Source organism: Heterodontus francisci, chromosome 3 (assembly GCF_036365525.1).
Source record: "Heterodontus francisci isolate sHetFra1 chromosome 3, sHetFra1.hap1, whole genome shotgun sequence".
Taxonomy (NCBI): domain Eukaryota; kingdom Metazoa; phylum Chordata; class Chondrichthyes; order Heterodontiformes; family Heterodontidae; genus Heterodontus; species Heterodontus francisci.
The window spans coordinates 190,360,658-190,376,559 of NC_090373.1; the positions used below are offsets into that span (position 1 = coordinate 190,360,658).

At 51.8% G+C, this 15,902-nt stretch overlaps 1 protein-coding gene across 1 annotated transcript in view; it reads right to left on the minus strand.

The window, feature by feature from the left end:
- Window positions 1-980: 980 nt before the first annotated feature.
- Window positions 981-15,902, minus strand: part of LOC137367171 (homeotic protein ocelliless-like) — a 31,653-nt gene continuing 16,731 nt past the window's right edge. Inside the window, exons 2-3 of the mRNA XM_068028607.1 lie at window positions 7,479-7,696; window positions 981-1,940 (exon numbers count right to left, since the gene is read on the minus strand). Of these exons, the coding sequence (XP_067884708.1) occupies window positions 1,341-1,940; window positions 7,479-7,696 (818 nt within the window). The 3' untranslated portion in view covers window positions 981-1,340. The remainder of the gene's footprint in view (window positions 1,941-7,478; window positions 7,697-15,902) is intronic.

Sequence of the window (15,902 nt, forward strand, 5' to 3'; positions counted from 1 at the left end):
CACCAGGATGTTGCCTGGTATGGAGGGCGCTAGCTATGAAGAGAGGTTGAGTAGATTAGGATTATTTTCATTGGAAAGACGGAGGTTGAGGGGGGACCTTATTGAGGTGGACAAAATCATGAGAGGTATAGACAGGCTGGATAGCAAGAAGCTTTTTCCCAGAGTGGGGGATTAAAATACTAGGGGTCACGAGTTCAAAGTGAGAGGGGAAAAGTTTAGGGGGGATATGCGTGGAAAGTTCTTTACGCAGAGGGTGGTGGGTGCCTGGAATGCGTTGCCAGCGGAGGTGGTAGACGCGGGCACGATAGTGTCTTTTAAGATGTATCTAGACAGATACATGAATGGGCAGGAAGCAAGGAGATACAGACCCTCAGAAAATAGGCGACATGTTTAGATAGAGGATCTGGATCGGCGCAGGCTTGGAGGGCCGAAGGGCCTGTTCCTGTGCTGTAATTTTCTTTGTTCTTTTGTGATAATTTGTATCTTATGATGTTGATTGAGGGTTAAATATTGGCCAGGACACTGGGGAGAACTCTCCTGCTCTTCATGAAAATAGAGGCTATGGGATCTTTTACATCCGCCTGAGAGGACAGACCAGGTCTTGGTTTAACATCTCAACCGAAAGACAGCACCTCCGACAGTCCAGCACTCCCTCAGTACTGCAGTCTTCTGATTCAGAGGCAAGAGCCCTAGCCACTGAATTACGGCTAACAGGTAGTCAATTGGATGCCCATTATATATGAAACCCAATTTTATTTTTTGCTGACTTCAAGGAGAATCTGGCAGAATCTTTGGCAGCTACCACTTCCGTTACCATCAAAACTAATAATTGGCCACGTGGAACTCTTCCCAGCAGATGCCAGTTTGGAAAAAGAAAACAATAGATTCACACAAGGAGAAGACACACTGTACAGAAACATTGAAGTGTTTTAAGTTTTAATTTGTTTCAATTGTGGTTTTGTTTGGTTTTTACATAAAGGTCTACATACAACACAATCAGTAAAATATTCACTGAGAGGCACAAATAGAACACTGCCTGACAAACACTTCTGCAAACATGTATTCCTAATAAGCAAATATCAAGCTCTCAGGTCAAGGATGACTGTTCTCTGCATCTAGTCCTATGGAAGGATTGGTTTCTGAGGAGTGATTACGTAAATACATTTTTTGCAGTTTACATTTTGTTAATATACTTTTTCCTTTGGTTGGTGATATTCTAATTGGTCAACCTTCTCATCCTCAAAACTGCAGAGGTTTGCTTGTTCCCAATGAAGAGATGCTCCATGCGAAGCTAACTAATCAGTCAATTGGAAACCTTCAAAATAATAGCGCACATGCACTTAGGGGAGATCCAGAGAGGCAACACAGTCTTCCCAGTCGGGTCCCGGCTCAGAAATGGATGAACACGGGCCCACAGATTCCCATAGGGAGTGACGCCAGGTGGAATAGGGGCTTGGAGTCAAAGAGAAGGCTGAAGAAGTGCTGGGAGGGACCTTAATATCCATCTCAGACCCAATAGCACAAGTGTGGAAGAGGGGATGGTCACCTTCAAATGCCACCATTAGGGTCTGCCCAACGAGCATCTTCATGTCCCCAGTGACTTCAGCAACCTGAGGCGATTGGTCATCAGCCTCAATTTTCACCTGGCTTGAAGCTCTGAATGTTCCACCACTGCTGGTGGGGTTTTGGGCTTGACTGGAGTCACCCTCCCTTATTCTCCACCGGTATCCAGCGTTAGATGCTCCCCGACCTTCACCCAAAGCTGAGGACACCTGGGTCAAGACTTCTTGGAAGTGGTGGCTGTGCGCCTCCGGCAGACAGGATTGTTGGGACTGATCGGAGCAGTTACCAGGCAACGGCATGCGTGCCTGAGGCTTTGCTGAGTGAGTTGCCTCCATATTTTGGCGGCGGCATTTAGCCCGCCGGTTTTGGAACCACACCTGCAAATCAACAAGAGTTTAGTTAGAAGGCTGGTCACCTGCGGGAGGGGGTGCGGGGGGTGGCCAGGGTAGGGGCGGCAGTCGGAGCAGTGCTGCAGTTGGGCGCCACTCCTTCCCCTTACCCCCACCCTGGATGCCTGATTGCTGGTCCATGCCCTTAATTATGGCGCGTGTGGCCCAGGGTGAAAAGAGGACTATGAGGGCCCTTGTTGTCGAATAGCCTACTGACATTTACTGTCAGGCTTCACTCATGAATATTGGCTATTCAGGCGAGACATGGGAGAGGGGGGAGTTGACCACAGACTGTGAGAAAGTACCCCAGCAAGAGTTACCAACTTATTCCCTCCCCTTCCATCCTGGTGGTGCTGCCTTGTTGCTACGGAGCCCTGCCATGCAACATCCCCACTACCTTTGACGACTTGCCATTCCTAACATATGAGCCAGACTGTAAATGTTGATGGGTCATTCCACTATGTAGGGCAGCGCAGCCAAACCCAATCCTGTCATAGGAACATAGAAACATGAGGAGGCCAGTTAGCCCCTTGATCAAGCTCTGCCATTGAATTAGATCATGGCTGATTTGTGACTGCCTTTATCCCATATCCTTTAATATCTTTGGATAACCAAATCTCTCAATCTCAGTTTTAAATTTTACAATTGATCTAGCATCGATTGCCATTTGCAGATAAGAATTCCAAACTTCTACCATTCTTTGTTGTGTAGAAATGTTTCCTAATTACACTCCTGAAAGGTCTGGCTCTAATTTTTAGACTATGTCCCCAGTCCTAAACACCCCAGCCAGTAGAAATAGTTTCTCTCTATCTACCCTATATGTTCCCCTTAACATCTTGAAAACTTAATTCAAATCACTCCTTAATCTTCTAATTTCCAGGGAATACAACCCAACTCTCTCCTTGTAATTTAACCTTTGGAGTCCTATAAATCAACCCTGCACTTCTTCCAAGGCCAGCATATCCTTTTTTTTTACACTGCGAGTTATGATGATTTGGAATACACTCACTGAAAGCAGATTCACTGATAACTTCCAAAAAGGAATTGCACAAAGACTTAAAAATGAAAAATGTACAGGGCTGTGGGGAAAGAGCATGGGAGTGGGACCAATTGCTCAGATCGTTCAGAGCTGGCACTGACATCGTAGCCTGAATGGCTTCCTGTGCTATATTTTTTTTTAATTCATTCATGGGATGTGGGCGTCACTGGCTAGGCCAGCATTTATTGCCCATCCCTAATTGCCCTTGAGAAGGTGATGGTGAGCTGCCTTCTTGAATCGCTGCAGGCCATGTGAGGTAGGTACACCCACAGTGCTGTTAGGAAGGGAGTTCCAGGATTTTGACCCAGTGACAGTGAAGGAACGGCGATATAGTTCCAAGTCAGGATGGTGTGTGACTTGGAGGGGAACTTGCAGGTGGTGGTGTTCCCATGCATCTGCTGCTCTTGTCCTTCGAGGTGGTAGAGGTCGTGGGTTTGGAAGGTGCTGTCTAAGGAGCCTTGGTGCGTTGCTGCAGTGCATCTTGTAGATGGTACACACTACTGCCACTGTGCGTCGGTGGTGGAGGGAGTGAATGTTTGTGGATGGGGTGCCAATCAGCAGGCTGCTTTTTCCTGGATGGTGTCGAGCTTCTTGAGTGTTGTTGCAGCTGCACCCATCCAGGCAAGTGGACAGTATTCCATCACACTCCTGACTTGTGCCTTGTAGATGGACAGGCCTTGGGGAGTCAGGAGGTGAGTTACTCGCCGCAGGATTCCTAGCCTCTGACCTGCTCTTGTAGCCACGGTATTAATATGCTAATAGGTTTAGGGCGGCACAGTGGCGCAGTGGTTAGCACCACAGCCTTACAGCTCAAGGGACCCGGGTTCAATTCTGGGTACTGCCTGTGCGGAGTTTGCAAGTTCTCCCTGTGACCACGTGGGTTTTCGCCGGGTGCTCCGGTTTCCTCCCACCGCCAAAGACTTTCAGGTGATAGGTAAATTGGCCATTGTAAATTGCCCCTAGTGTAGGTAGGTGGTAGGGAATATGGGATTACTGTAGGGTTAGTATAAATGGGTGGTTCTTGGTCGGCATAGACTCGGTGGGCCGAAGGGCCTGTTTCAGTGCTGTATCTATAAATAAATAAAATAAATGACTACTCCAGTTCAGTTTCTGGTCAATGGTAGCCCCTAGGATGTTGATAATGGGGGATTCAGCGATGGTAATGCCATTGAATGTCATGGGGAGATGGTTAGATTCTCTATTTTTGGAGATGATCATTGCCTGGCGCCTGTGTGGTGCGAATGTTACTTGTCACTTATCAGCCCAAGCCTGGATATTGTCCAGGTCTTGCTTCAGTATTTGAGGAGTTGCAAATGGTGATGAACATTGTGCAATCATCAGCAAACATACCCACTTCTGACCTTATGATTGAAGGAAGGTCATTGATGAAGCAGCTGAAGATGGTTGGGCCGAGGACACTACCCTGAGGGACTCCTTTGACAAGGTCCCTCATTGCAGACTGGTACAAAAGGTGAAGTCACACGGGATCAGAGGTGAGCTGGCAAGATGGATACAGAACTGACTCAGTCATAGAAGACAGAGGGTAGCAGTGGAAGGGTGCTTTTCTGAATGGAGGGATGTGACTAGTGATGTTCCGCAGGGATCAGTGCTGGGACCTTTGCTCTTTGCAGTATATATAAATGATTTGGAGGAAAATGTAGCTGGTCTGATTACTAAGTTTGCGGACGACACAAGGGTTGGTGGAGTTACGGACAGTGATGAGGATTGTCAGAGGATACAGCAGGATATAGATCGGTTGGAGACTTGGGCGGAGAAATGGCAGATGGAGTTTAATCCGGACAAATGTGAGGTAATGCATTTTGGAAGGTCTAATGCAGGTGGGAAGTATACAGTAAATGGCAGAACCCTTAGGAGCATTGACAGGCAGAGAGATCTGGGCACACAGGTCCACAGGTCACTGAAAGTGGCAACGCAGGTCGATAAGGTAGTCAAGAAGGCATATGGCATGCTTGCTTTCATCAGTCGGGGCATAGAGTATAAAAATATGCAGGTCATGCTGCAGCTGTACAGAACGTGTTAGGCCACACTTAGAATATTGCGTGCAATTCTGGTCGCCACACTTCCAGAAGGACGTGGAGGCTTTGGAGAGGGTACAGAGGAGGTTTACCAGGATGTTGCCTGGTCTGGAGGGCATTAGCTATGAGGAGAGGTTGGATAAACTCGGATTGTTTTCACTGGAACGACGGACGTGGAGGGGCGACATGATAGAGGTTTACAAAGTTATGAGTGGCATGAACTGAGTGGATAGTCAGAAGCTTTTTCCCAGGGTGGAAAAGTCAGTGACTAGGGGACATAGGTTTAAGGTGAGAGGGCCAAAGTTTAGAGGGGATGTGCAAGGCAAGTTCTTTACACAGAGGATGGTGAGTGCCTGGAACTTGCTGCCGGGGGAGGTGGTGGAAGCAGGTACGATAGCGACGTTTAAGAGGCATCTTGACAAATACATGAATAGGTTGGGAATAGAGGGATACAGTCCCCGGAAGTGCAGAAGGTTTTAGTTTAGGTAGGCATCAAGATCGGCGCAGGCTTGGAGGGCCGAATCCTGGTCCTCTGCTGTACTGTTCTTTGTTCCTTGTTCCTGCGGTGTTGTCCTGGAGCTCAGATGATTGACCTCCAACAACCACAGCCATCTTCCTTTGTGCTAGATATGACTCCAACCAGCAGAGAGTTTTGCCCCTGATGATTGAGAGTAGACTGATGGGGCGGTAATTGGCCGGGTTGGACTTGTCCTGCTTTTTGTTTCCAGGGCATACCTGGGCAATTTTCCACATTGCCGGGATGATGCCAGTGTTGTAGCTATACTGGAACAGCTTGGCTAGGGGTGCGGCAAGTTCTGGAGCACAGGTCTTCAGTACTATTGCCGGAATATTGTCAGGACCCATAGCCTTTGCAGTATCCAGTGCCTTCAGTTGTTTCTTGATATCACGCGGAGTGAATTGAATTGGCTGAAGTCTGGCATCTGTGATGCTGGGGACTTCAGGAGGGGGCCGAGATGGATCATCAACTCGGCACTTCTGGCTGAAGATTGTTGCAAATGCTTCTGCCTTATCTTTCGCATTGATGTGCTGGGCTCCCCCCTTCATTGAGGATGGGGATATTTATGGAGCCACCTCCTCCAGTTAGTTGTTTAATTGTCCACCACCATTCAAGACTGGATGTGGCAGGACTGAAGTGCCTAGTTCTGATACGTTGGTTATGGGATCGCTTAGCTCTGTCTATCGCATGCTGCTTATGCAGTTTAGCAAGTAGTCCTGGGTTGTAGCTTCACCAGGTTGATACCTCATTTTGAGGTATGCCTGGTGCTGCTCCTGGCCTTCACTCTTCATTGAACCAGGATTGGTCTCCTGGCTTGTTGGTAATAGTAGAGTGGGGGATATGCCGGGCCATGAGGTTACAGATTGTGGTTGAGTACAATTCTGCTGCTGCTGATGGCCCACAGCGCCTCATAGATGCCCAGTTTTGCATTGCTAGATCTGTTCGAAATCTATCCCATTTAGCACGGTGATAGTGCCACACAACACGATGGACGGTATCCTCAATGTGAAGGCGGGACTTCGTCTCCACAAGGACTGTGCGGTGGTCACTCCTACCAATGCAGTCATGGACAGAAGCATCTGCGGCAGGCAGATTGGTGAACTCAAGGTCAAGTATGTTTTTCCCTCGTGTTGGTTCCCCCACCACCTGCCGCAGACCCAGTCTAGCAGCTATGTCCTTTAGTACTCGGCCAGCTCGGTCAGTAGTGGTGCTATTGAGCCACTCTTGGTGATGGACATTGAATTCCCCCACCCAGAGTACATTTTGTGCCCTTGCCACCCTCAGTGCTTCCTCCAAGTGGTGTTCAGCATGAAGATTACTGACTCATCAGTTGAGGGAGGGCGGTAGGTGGTAATCAGTAGGAGGTTACCTTGTCCATGTTTGACCTGATGCCATGAGACTTCATAGGGTCCAGAGTCGATGTTGGGGACTCCCAGGGCAACTGCCTTCCGACTGTAGACCACAGTCCCGCCACCTCTGCTGGGTCTGTCCTGCCGGTGGGACAGGACATACCAGGGGATGGTGATGGCAGTGTCTGGGACATTGTCTGTAAGGTATGATTCCGTGAGTATGACTATGTCAGGCTGTTGCTTGACTAGTCTGTGGGACAGCTCTCCCAACTTTGGCACAAGCCCCCAGATGTTAGTAAGGAGGACATTGCAGGGTCGACAGGGCCGGGTTTGCCGTTGTCATTTCCGGTGCCGAGGTCGATGCCGAGTGATCCATCCTGTTTCATTCCTTTTTATTGACTTCGTAGCGGTTAGGTACAACTGAGTGGCTCGCTAGGCCATTTCAGAGGGCATGTAAGAGTTAACCACATTGCTGTGGGTCTGGAGTCACATGTCGGCCAGACCAGGTAAGGACAGCAGATTTCCTTCCCTAAAGGACATTAGTATATGATTCTACAAGGAAACCAAAGGTAAGGGGAGACTTACGTGTATTCTGGACTCTGGCTGCCCAATCAGCTCTGCCAAGGTTTCTCTGAGATAAATGTTGGGATATCTGTTGGAGCTGAAAACTGACTCCATTGCAAGGATTTGATCCTGAGTGAAGCTCGTACGTTTTCTCCTTTGGAACTTCAATCCCAGCTCTCCTTGGATGACGGAGGAAGTGGTTTCTGACCACTGCCCCTTGCACTTAGAGAAATCTGTTTCTTAATGAAAAAAATAGACATACATTCATCAGCATTTAGTTGGACCTAACTTTCTGCCCTCACCCCCCGACCCCCCCCACCACCCCCTCATGGGACCAATTCCTTCTGGCAGTTTGCTACCTTCATCATTATACAATAAATGTATTGGGGCCCCTGCAGTTCAAAGAATGGTAAAATAATACAGGACAGAAGGAGACCATTCTGTCCATTGTTCCTATGCCAGCTTTTTGAAAGAGCTGTACAATTAGTCCCAATCACTCGGTCTTTCCCCACATCTTGGCAAACTTTTCCCCACAAGGTACTTGTCCAATTATCTTTTGAAAGTTACTGTTGAATCTGCTTCCACTACCCTTGCAGGCAATGAATTTTAGATTAAAACAACGATCTGAGTAAATAGATTCTCCTCAACTCCCCACTGGTTCTCTTGTTCATTAGGTTACTGCTCCACCCAGGTAGAGCCACACAGATCAGGATGATCACGCTCCACCCACACCCCAGCCCTTCCTTCTCTTCATGTAGCATTAACTGCACTGTGTTGCGATGGGTGTTACCAGATGTGCGACAATTGGATACTAGGTAAATAATGTCACTACCCTCCCCCAGCCCCCCGCACCCCTCTGTAAATACCGACACACTCCCGGGGACGCCCTGTAAATACCGACACACTCCCGGGGACGCCCTGTAAATACCGACACACTCCCGGGGACACCCTGTAAATACCGACACACTGCCGGGGACACCCTGTAAATACCGACACACTGCCGGGGACACCCTGTAAATACCGACACACTCCCGGGGACACCCTGTAAATACCGACACACTCCCGGGGACGCCCTGTAAATACCGACACACTCCCGGGGACGCCCTGTAAATACCGACACACTCCCGGTGACCCCCTGTATATACCGACACACTCCCCGGGGCACCCTGTAAATACCGACACACTGCCGGGGACACCCTGTAAATACCGACACACTCCCGGGGACACCCTGTAAATACCGACACACTCCCCGGGGCACCCTGTAAATACTGACACACCCCCGGGGACCCCCTGTAAATACCGACACACTCCCCGGGGCACCCTGTAAATACTGACACACTCCCGGGGACACCCTGTAAATACTGACACACTCCCGGGGACACCCTGTAAATACCGACACGCTCCCGGGGACACCCTGTAAATACCGACACACTGCCGGTGACCCACTGTAAATACTGACACACTCCCGATGACACCCTGTAAATACTGTGCGCTCCCGGTGACACCCTGTAAATACTTACGCACTCCCCGGGGACATCCTGTAAATACCGACACGCTCCCGGTGAGCCCCTGTAAATACTGACGCACTCCCCGGGGACATCCTGTAAATACCGACACGCTCCCTGTGAGCCCCTGTAAATACCGACACGCTCCCGGTGACCCCCTGTAAATACTCACACACTCCCGATGACACCCTGTAAATACTGACACACTCCCGGTGACCCCCTGTAAATACTGACACACTCCCGGTGACCCCCTGTAAATACTGACACACTCCCGGTGACCCCCTGTAAATACTGACACAATCCCGGTGACACCCTGTAAATACGGACACACTCCCGGTGACCCCCTGTAAATACTGACACACTCCCGGGGACACCCTCTAAATACTGACACACTCCCCGGGAACCCCCTGTAAATACTGACACACTCCCGGGGACACCCTGTAAATACTGACACACTCCCAGGGACACCCTGTGAATACTGACACACTCCCGGTGACCCCCTGTAAATACGGACACACTCCCGGGGACACCCTGTGAATATTGACACACTCCCGGGGACACCCTGTGAATACTGACACACTCCCGGTGACCCCCTGTAAATACGGACACACTCCCGGGGTCAACCTGTGAATACTGACACACTCCCGGGGACACCCTGTAAATACGGACACACTCCCGGGGACACCCTGTGAATACGGACACACTCCCGGGGACACCCTGTGAATACTGACACACTCCCGGGGACACCCTGTAAATACTGACACACTCCCGGTGACCCCTGTAAATATGGACACACTCCCGGGGACACCCTGTGAATACTGACACACTCCCGGTGACCCCCTGTAAATACGGACACACTCCCGGTGACCCCCTGTAAATACGGACACACTCCCGGGGACACCCTGTGAATACTGACACACTCCCGGTGACCCCCTGTAAATATGGACACACTCCCGGTGACCCCCTGTAAATACGGACACACTCCCGGTGACCCCCTGTAAATACGGACACACTCCCGGTGACCCCCTGTAAATACTGACACACTCCCGGGGACACCCTGTAAATACTGACACACTCCCCGGGGCACCCTGTAAATACTGACACACTCCCGGGAATCCCCCTGTAAATACTGACACACTCCCGGGGACACCCTGTAAATACTGACACACTCCCTGGGACACCCTGTAAATACCGACACACTCCCAGTGACCCCTGTAAATACTGACACACTCCCGGGGACACCCTGTAAATAGTGACACACTCCCCGGGGCACCCTGTAAATACTGACACACTCCCGGTGACCCCCTGTAAATATGGACACACTCCCGGGGAAACCCTGTCAATACTGACACACTCCCGGGGACACCCTGTAAATACTGACACACTCCCCGGGGCACCCTGTAAATAGTGACACACTCCCGGGGATCCCCCTGTAAATACTGACACACTCCCGGGGACACCCTGTAAATACTGACACACTCCCGGGGACACCCTGTAAATACTGACACACTCCCCGGGGCACCCTGTAAATACTGACACACTCCCGGGGACACCCTGTAAATACTGACACACTCCCCGGGGCACCCTGTAAATACTGACACACTCCCGGGGATCCCCCTGTAAATACTGACACACTCCCGGGGACACCCTGTAAATACTGACACACTCCCGGGGATCCCCCTGTAAATACTGACACACTCCCGGGGACACCCTGTAAATACTGACACACTCCCGGGGACACCCTGTAAATACTGACACACTCCCGGGGACACCCTGTAAATACTGACACACTCCCCGGGGCACCCTGTAAATACTGACACACTCCCGGGGATCCCCCTGTAAATACTGACACACTCCCTGGGACACCCTGTAAATACTGACACACTCCCGGGGACACCCTGTAAATACTGACACCCTCCCCAGGGCACCCTGTAAATACTGACACACTCCCGGGGACACCCTGTAAATACTGACACACTCCCCAGGGCACCCTGTAAATACTGACACACTCCCGGGGACACCCTGTAAATACTGACACACTCCCAGGGACACCCTGTAAATACTGACACACTCCCGGGGACTCCCTGTAAATTTTGACACACTCCCGGGAACACCCTGTAAATACCGACACACTCCCGGTGACCCACTGTAAATACTGACACACTCCCGGGGGCACCCTGTAAATACCGACACACTCCCGGTGACCCACTGTAAATACCGACACACTCCCGGTGACCCACTGTAAATACTAACACACTCCCGGGGGCACCCTGTAAATACCGACACACTCCCGGTGACCCCTGTAAATACCGACACACTCCCGGTGACCCCCTGTAAATACTGACACAATCCCGGTGACACCCTGTAAATACGGACACACTCCCGGTGACCCCCTGTAAATACTGACACACTCCCGGGGACACCCTCTAAATACTGACACACTCCCCGGGAACCCCCTGTAAATACTGACACACTCCCGGGGACACCCTGTAAATACTGACACACTCCCAGGGACACCCTGTGAATACTGACACACTCCCGGTGACCCCCTGTAAATACGGACACACTCCCGGTGACCCCCTGTAAATACGGACACACTCCCGGTGACCCCCTGTAAATACTGACACACTCCCGGGGACACCCTGTAAATACTGACACACTCCCGGTGACCCCTGTAAATACCGACACACTCCCGGTGACCCCCTGTAAATACTGACACAATCCCGGTGACACCCTGTAAATACGGACACACTCCCGGTGACCCCCTGTAAATACTGACACACTCCCGGGGACACCCTCTAAATACTGACACACTCCCCGGGAACCCCCTGTAAATACTGACACACTCCCGGGGACACCCTGTAAATACTGACACACTCCCAGGGACACCCTGTGAATACTGACACACTCCCGGTGACCCCCTGTAAATACGGACACACTCCCGGTGACCCCCTGTAAATACGGACACACTCCCGGTGACCCCCTGTAAATACTGACACACTCCCGGGGACACCCTGTAAATACTGACACACTCCCCGGGGCACCCTGTAAATACTGACACACTCCCGGGAATCCCCCTGTAAATACTGACACACTCCCGGGGACACCCTGTAAATACTGACACACTCCCTGGGACACCCTGTAAATACCGACACACTCCCAGTGACCCCCTGTAAATACTGACACACTCCCGGGGACACCCTGTAAATAGTGACACACTCCCCGGGGCACCCTGTAAATACTGACACACTCCCGGTGACCCCCTGTAAATATGGACACACTCCCGGGGAAACCCTGTCAATACTGACACACTCCCGGGGACACCCTGTAAATACTGACACACTCCCCGGGGCACCCTGTAAATAGTGACACACTCCCGGGGATCCCCCTGTAAATACTGACACACTCCCGGGGACACCCTGTAAATACTGACACACTCCCGGGGACACCCTGTAAATACTGACACACTCCCCGGGGCACCCTGTAAATACTGACACACTCCCGGGGATCCCCCTGTAAATACTGACACACTCCCTGGGACACCCTGTAAATACTGACACACTCCCGGGGACACCCTGTAAATACTGACACACTCCCCAGGGCACCCTGTAAATACTGACACACTCCCGGGGACACCCTGTAAATACTGACACACTCCCCAGGGCACCCTGTAAATACTGACACACTCCCGGGGACACCCTGTAAATACTGACACACTCCCAGTGACCCCCTGTAAATACTGACACACTCCCGGGGATCCCCCTGTAAATACTGACACACTCCCGGGGACACCCTGTAAATACTGACACACTCCCTGGGACACCCTGTAAATACCGACACACTCCCAGTGACCCCCTGTAAATACTGACACACTCCCGGGGACACCCTGTAAATAGTGACACACTCCCCGGGGCACCCTGTAAATACTGACACACTCCCGGTGACCCCCTGTAAATATGGACACACTCCCGGGGACACCCTGTAAATACTGACACACTCCCGGGGACACCCTGTAAATACTGACACACTCCCCGGGGCACCCTGTAAATACTGACACACTCCCGGGGACACCCTGTAAATACTGACACACTCCCGGGGACACCCTGTAAATACTGACACACTCCCCGGGGCACCCTGTAAATACTGACACACTCCCGGGGACACCCTGTAAATACTGACACACTCCCCGGGGCACCCTGTAAATACTGACACACTCCCGGGGATCCCCCTGTAAATACTGACACACTCCCTGGGACACCCTGTAAATACTGACACACTCCCGGGGACACCCTGTAAATACTGACACACTCCCCAGGGCACCCTGTAAATACTGACACACTCCCGGGGATCCCCCTGTAAATACTGACACACTCCCTGGGACACCCTGTAAATACTGACACACTCCCGGGGACACCCTGTAAATACTGACACACTCCCCAGGGACACCCTGTAAATACTGACACACTCCCGGGGACTCCCTGTAAATTTTGACACACTCCCGGGAACACCCTGTAAATACCGACACACTCCCGGTGACCCACTGTAAATACTGACACACTCCCGGGGGCACCCTGTAAATACCGACACACTCCCGGTGACCCACTGTAAATACCGACACACTCCCGGTGACCCACTGTAAATACTAACACACTCCCGGGGGCACCCTGTAAATACCGACACACTCCCGGTGACCCACTGCAAATACTGACACAATCCCGGTGACACCCTGTAAATACGGACACACTCCCGGTGACCCCCTGTAAATACTGACACACTCCCGGGGACACCCTCTAAATACTGACACACTCCCCGGGAACCCCCTGTAAATACTGACACACTCCCGGGGACACCCTGTAAATACTGACACACTCCCAGGGACACCCTGTGAATACTGACACACTCCCGGTGACCCCCTGTAAATACGGACACACTCCCGGGGTCAACCTGTGAATACTGACACACTCCCGGGGACACCCTGTAAATACGGACACACTCCCGGGGACACCCTGTGAATACGGACACACTCCCGGGGACACCCTGTGAATACTGACACACTCCCGGGGACACCCTGTAAATACTGACACACTCCCGGTGACCCCTGTAAATATGGACACACTCCCGGGGACACCCTGTGAATACTGACACACTCCCGGTGACCCCCTGTAAATACGGACACACTCCCGGTGACCCCCTGTAAATACGGACACACTCCCGGGGACACCCTGTGAATACTGACACACTCCCGGTGACCCCCTGTAAATACGGACACACTCCCGGTGACCCCCTGTAAATACGGACACACTCCCGGTGACCCCCTGTAAATACTGACACACTCCCGGGGACACCCTGTAAATACTGACACACTCCCCGGGGCACCCTGTAAATACTGACACACTCCCGGGAATCCCCCTGTAAATACTGACACACTCCCGGGGACACCCTGTAAATACTGACACACTCCCTGGGACACCCTGTAAATACCGACACACTCCCAGTGACCCCCTGTAAATACTGACACACTCCCGGGGACACCCTGTAAATAGTGACACACTCCCCGGGGCACCCTGTAAATACTGACACACTCCCGGTGACCCCCTGTAAATATGGACACACTCCCGGGGAAACCCTGTAAATACTGACACACTCCCGGGGACACCCTGTAAATACTGACACACTCCCCGGGGCACCCTGTAAATACTGACACACTCCCGGGGATCCCCCTGTAAATACTGACACACTCCCGGGGACACCCTGTAAATACTGACACACTCCCGGGAACACCCTGTAAATACTGACACACTCCCCGGGGCACCCTGTAAATACTGACACACTCCCGGGGATCCCCCTGTAAATACTGACACACTCCCTGGGACACCCTGTAAATACTGACACACTCCCGGGGACACCCTGTAAATACTGACACACTCCCCAGGGCACCCTGTAAATACTGACACACTCCCGGGGACACCCTGTAAATACTGACACACTCCCCAGGGCACCCTGTAAATACTGACACACTCCCGGGGACACCCTGTAAATACTGACACACTCCCAGTGACCCCCTGTAAATACTGACACACTCCCGGGGATCCCCCTGTAAATACTGACACACTCCCGGGGACACCCTGTAAATACCGACACACTCCCTGGGACACCCTGTAAATACCGACACACTCCCAGTGACCCCCTGTAAATACTGACACACTCCCGGGGACACCCTGTAAATAGTGACACACTCCCCGGGGCACCCTGTAAATACTGACACACTCCCGGTGACCCCCTGTAAATATGGACACACTCCCGGGGACACCCTGTAAATACTGACACACTCCCGGGGACACCCTGTAAATACTGACACACTCCCCGGGGCACCCTGTAAATACTGACACACTCCCGGGGATCCCCCTGTAAATACTGACACACTCCCGGGGACACCCTGTAAATACTGACACACTCCCGGGGACACCCTGTAAATACTGACACACTCCCGGGGACACCCTGTAAATACTGACACACTCCCGGGGATCCCCCTGTAAATACTGACACACTCCCTGGGACACCCTGTAAATACTGACACACTCCCGGGGATCCCCCTGTAAATACTGACACACTCCCTGGGACACCCTGTAAATACTGACACACTCCCGGGGACACCCTGTAAATACTGACACCCTCCCCAGGGCACCCTGTAAATACTGACACACTCCCGGGGACACCCTGTAAATACTGACACACTCCCCAGGGCACCCTGTAAATACTGACACACTCCCGGGGACACCCTGTAAATACTGACACACTCCCAGGGACACCCTGTAAATACTGACACACTCCCGGGGACTCCCTGTAAATTTTGACACACTCCCGGGAACACCCTGTAAATACCGACACACTCCCGGTGACCCACTGTAAATACTGACACACTCCCGGGGGCACCCTGTAA